The sequence below is a fragment of the Lygodium microphyllum genome, chromosome 6 (assembly GCF_053477565.2).
Source record: "Lygodium microphyllum isolate KBCC chromosome 6, Lygodium_microphyllum_v1.1.10, whole genome shotgun sequence".
Lineage (NCBI taxonomy): Eukaryota > Viridiplantae > Streptophyta > Polypodiopsida > Schizaeales > Lygodiaceae > Lygodium > Lygodium microphyllum.
In genome coordinates this window covers 111,876,460-111,879,313 of record NC_141140.1, presented here as the reverse complement: position 1 = coordinate 111,879,313, position 2,854 = coordinate 111,876,460, and the positions used below count along the sequence as shown (strand labels likewise).

General features: G+C 37.2%; 1 protein-coding gene across 3 annotated transcripts; it reads right to left on the bottom strand.

The window, feature by feature from the left end:
- Positions 1-286: 286 nt before the first annotated feature.
- LOC148034977 (protein FATTY ACID EXPORT 6-like) lies at positions 287-2,240 on the bottom strand. Of its 3 annotated transcripts, none has more exons than XM_087679894.1 (4): positions 1,892-2,240; positions 1,371-1,458; positions 621-710; positions 287-368 (listed from the first exon to the last, which is right to left on the bottom strand). In XM_087679894.1, the coding sequence occupies exons 1-3, from the start codon at positions 2,088-2,090 to the stop codon at positions 638-640; spliced, it is 360 nt and encodes a 119-aa protein (XP_087536020.1). In that variant the 5' UTR covers positions 2,091-2,240; the 3' UTR covers positions 287-368; positions 621-637. The 3 variants fall into 3 exon arrangements, with proteins under 3 accessions (XP_087536020.1, XP_087536019.1, XP_087536018.1); XM_087679893.1 differs by having other exon boundaries at positions 287-538; positions 600-710; positions 1,892-2,237; XM_087679892.1 differs by having other exon boundaries at positions 287-710; positions 1,892-2,235.
- Between the last annotated feature and the right edge of the window lie 614 nt (positions 2,241-2,854).

Below are 2,854 nucleotides of genomic sequence, written 5' to 3'. Positions count from 1 at the left end.
TTCAATATCTAAATCTTTACAGACTTTGTACAACAATCAAGCATACTGTCAACTCAATGCTCTTCAAGTCAAATTACTTTCATCGCATTTCCAACATGGGCAGCTAATGCAATTGCCGAGCAAATCACTTCAACTAAAATGTAGCTCGACTAGAATCTGATAAGCTTAAAACACAGACGACTTGCATCTGATAAGGTGAAACATAAACTAAGGGGCTTTACAGTATGTCAAAGTCGAACACTACTCTTCTTCTTGCACATCAACATCCACAACTCGACCACTACAGTTACAAGTCCAAGTCAAATAGCAGACTCTTTCTTTGAACAACAAATGTTCAGGTTGCCAGCTCTTTCTAGGCACACCATATTCTGTAAACAGTACAATTGAAGTAAGATACTAGAAAAAGAATGTGTCATCTATACCTCATCTCAAATACAGGGTAAAAATGCTTGCTTAGATACAGGTCCAAAGACAGTTAGTGAGCGCTTGGGAGTAGAATCTAATGCACACATGCTTCATAATTGGCACCAAAAGCGTTAGTGAGCGCTTGGGAGTAGAATCTAATGCACACATGCTTCATAATTGGCACCAAAAGCGTTGCAGGCACCACAAAATCTAACCTAAGGAGGCAGTCAACTCATTCGTTCCTCTTAGTTATATGATTCCCACCAGTCGAAACTTTGTACAGATAGAATATTGTCATGAGTCCACTGCAAACAACATTTCAGCACAGTGAGATGCTATTCACTGAATAGACTGAAAGCTAGTTTGCATACCTTTGCAAAACAATAGCAAGCAAAATTGACACCCAAAAAGTTTTAACAGTGAAACCTATGAACACATCTACTCCTCATTTTACAAAGAACATTATGAGGCCTAACTTCAGGTGTGGATATTTGTGGCTATCTTCGCCAAATATTGAACTTCCTAAGATCTATCTCAATCTGATATTGCTGCCTCTATATAATGCTCAGCACCATGAAAGTGTTCCCTTGCTTCTGAGGACAAACCTCCATTTATGCATACCACTGCAGCAGATCACAATGTCATCACCTGACTGATGCAGCACGAAATAAACCTCTTCAGCATCAACATCAGAAAAAGCCAAATCAGCATACCAAACAGGGTTTCTAAGCTTCGCAAAGAGGGTCTGTCCATATATCTTATATTTGCCCGTCGTCATGTCATCAAAATGAAATTCCATCATGCCAAAGCCTATAACTAGTTCATGCATTGTGCACATCATGTGTATGATGACCATAATGACTGATACGTTCCGATATATTGATAATAACCCATAAGTTGGAACATACAATATGACATTGAAAACATAAATAAACTGATCTTCATAACTCAACATAAATACAGACCTGATACTGGCTACAATCCCTGCGGGCATAATCTTTCCTGATGCCAAATAGCGTTCTCCCATCACCCAAGCCAATGCCACGGACAGAACTACATAAAATTCAAAGACCAAATCAGGAGCTTCGTAATGGCAACATGCCAAAGCATCGATATTTTGGCATCGGTAAATCTGCAGCAGTTGATAAGATTAGTTCTTTACAAAGAATCATGCGTTCCTGCGGCATCTGATAAATTCTAACGAGAAGCAAAAGCTTATGGCTCAAATGTGAATTTCCCAAATAAATCATCAGCATCCGCTCCATTTCTAAGAATCATAAGCCTAGAAATTGAACAGATCCTTCATGCCAAAGAATGTCTCCTCGAGCATCCGATTTATTCCCAAGGAGAAGAACCTTGATTTTAACCAGATTTCTCACACAGATGAAACGATCTCCAGTACAACAAACTTGAGAGCATTTGCAAATGGATGAACAGAGATAAGAAAACGCAGGTGCTGCAACCAAACAGATCAAGATCGACAAACCTGTCTCAAGGAACAAAGCAATGTAGGAGTTGGATCCCTTCTTGAAGGCCTGCAAGCTGAGGTAGCCGGCGAGAAGCAAGAGAGCGCCTGCGGCGCCCCCGCCGAGCAGAGAAGTGGAGCTGCCTTTCCTGAGGAAGCCGAGGAGGCCACCGATGAGGACCGCCATGCCGTAAGGGATAGTGAAGCAGAAGTCGTGCATGATGATGACGATGATGGTGGCTATGGCCTGTGAAGAAAACCCCTTCGGCTAGTTTGCTTGCTTCGACTGTAGTTGCGTTTAGGTGGGTGCCTTCTCAACGCTCTTGCTTAGTGCTATTCGGTCCCATACATTTTGTAGTAAGACTTTCACCTGCATGGTAAAATGATTCTCTCTCTCTCTCTCTCTCTCTCGTCAGTTTACATTCCACATCTAAATCGCATAATAATAAGGGTGGTTCACATTTTAAGACATGTTTCATGTGGTTACAGAGATTTGTAAGATTATTATAATAGTATTTATTTTTGTACTATTAGATTAAATAATAAAATATTTATTTGTCTTATATAAATATTATTATAAATTTTTTATACAATATATATTATTTTATAAATTTTTAACATTAATAAAATTATTTATACAAAATATTATTACATTTATAAAATAATAATACATTCGGTGATATCTAGTAAAGAACATTATCTTGCTTTTAAAAACGTTGAAAATAATATTAAATATGATAGTAAATTATTTTGGAATAACAAGACGTAGTTTTTAATAATAAAACGTTTGTAACAATATATAAACGACTTTTTATGGATTTGGATCATTTTATTTTAAAATTAGTACAAAGCATTTTTGAATTAGTAAATTGGGGTGTCTTAGGAGGTTGCCACATGCCATACTTGCAAAGCTCTTTTTATAGAATTATAGATTATCAACTATAAATATAGATTATAGATATAGATATAGATATAGATTATAGA

Bases quoted from the DNA above. Each gene is read 5' to 3' on its own strand.
- LOC148034977 (XM_087679894.1), bottom strand. From the start codon at position 2,090: ATGCACGACTTCTGCTTCACTATCCCTTACGGCATGGCGGTCCTCATC. The intron at 1,459-1,891 runs GTTTGTCGATCT...AATTTTATGTAG, and splicing joins TGCTTTGTTCCTTGAGACAG to TTCTGTCCGTGGCATTGGCT. The intron at 711-1,370 runs GTCTGTATTTAT...TGTTGTTTGCAG, and splicing joins GGGATTGTAGCCAGTATCAG to TGGACTCATGACAATATTCT.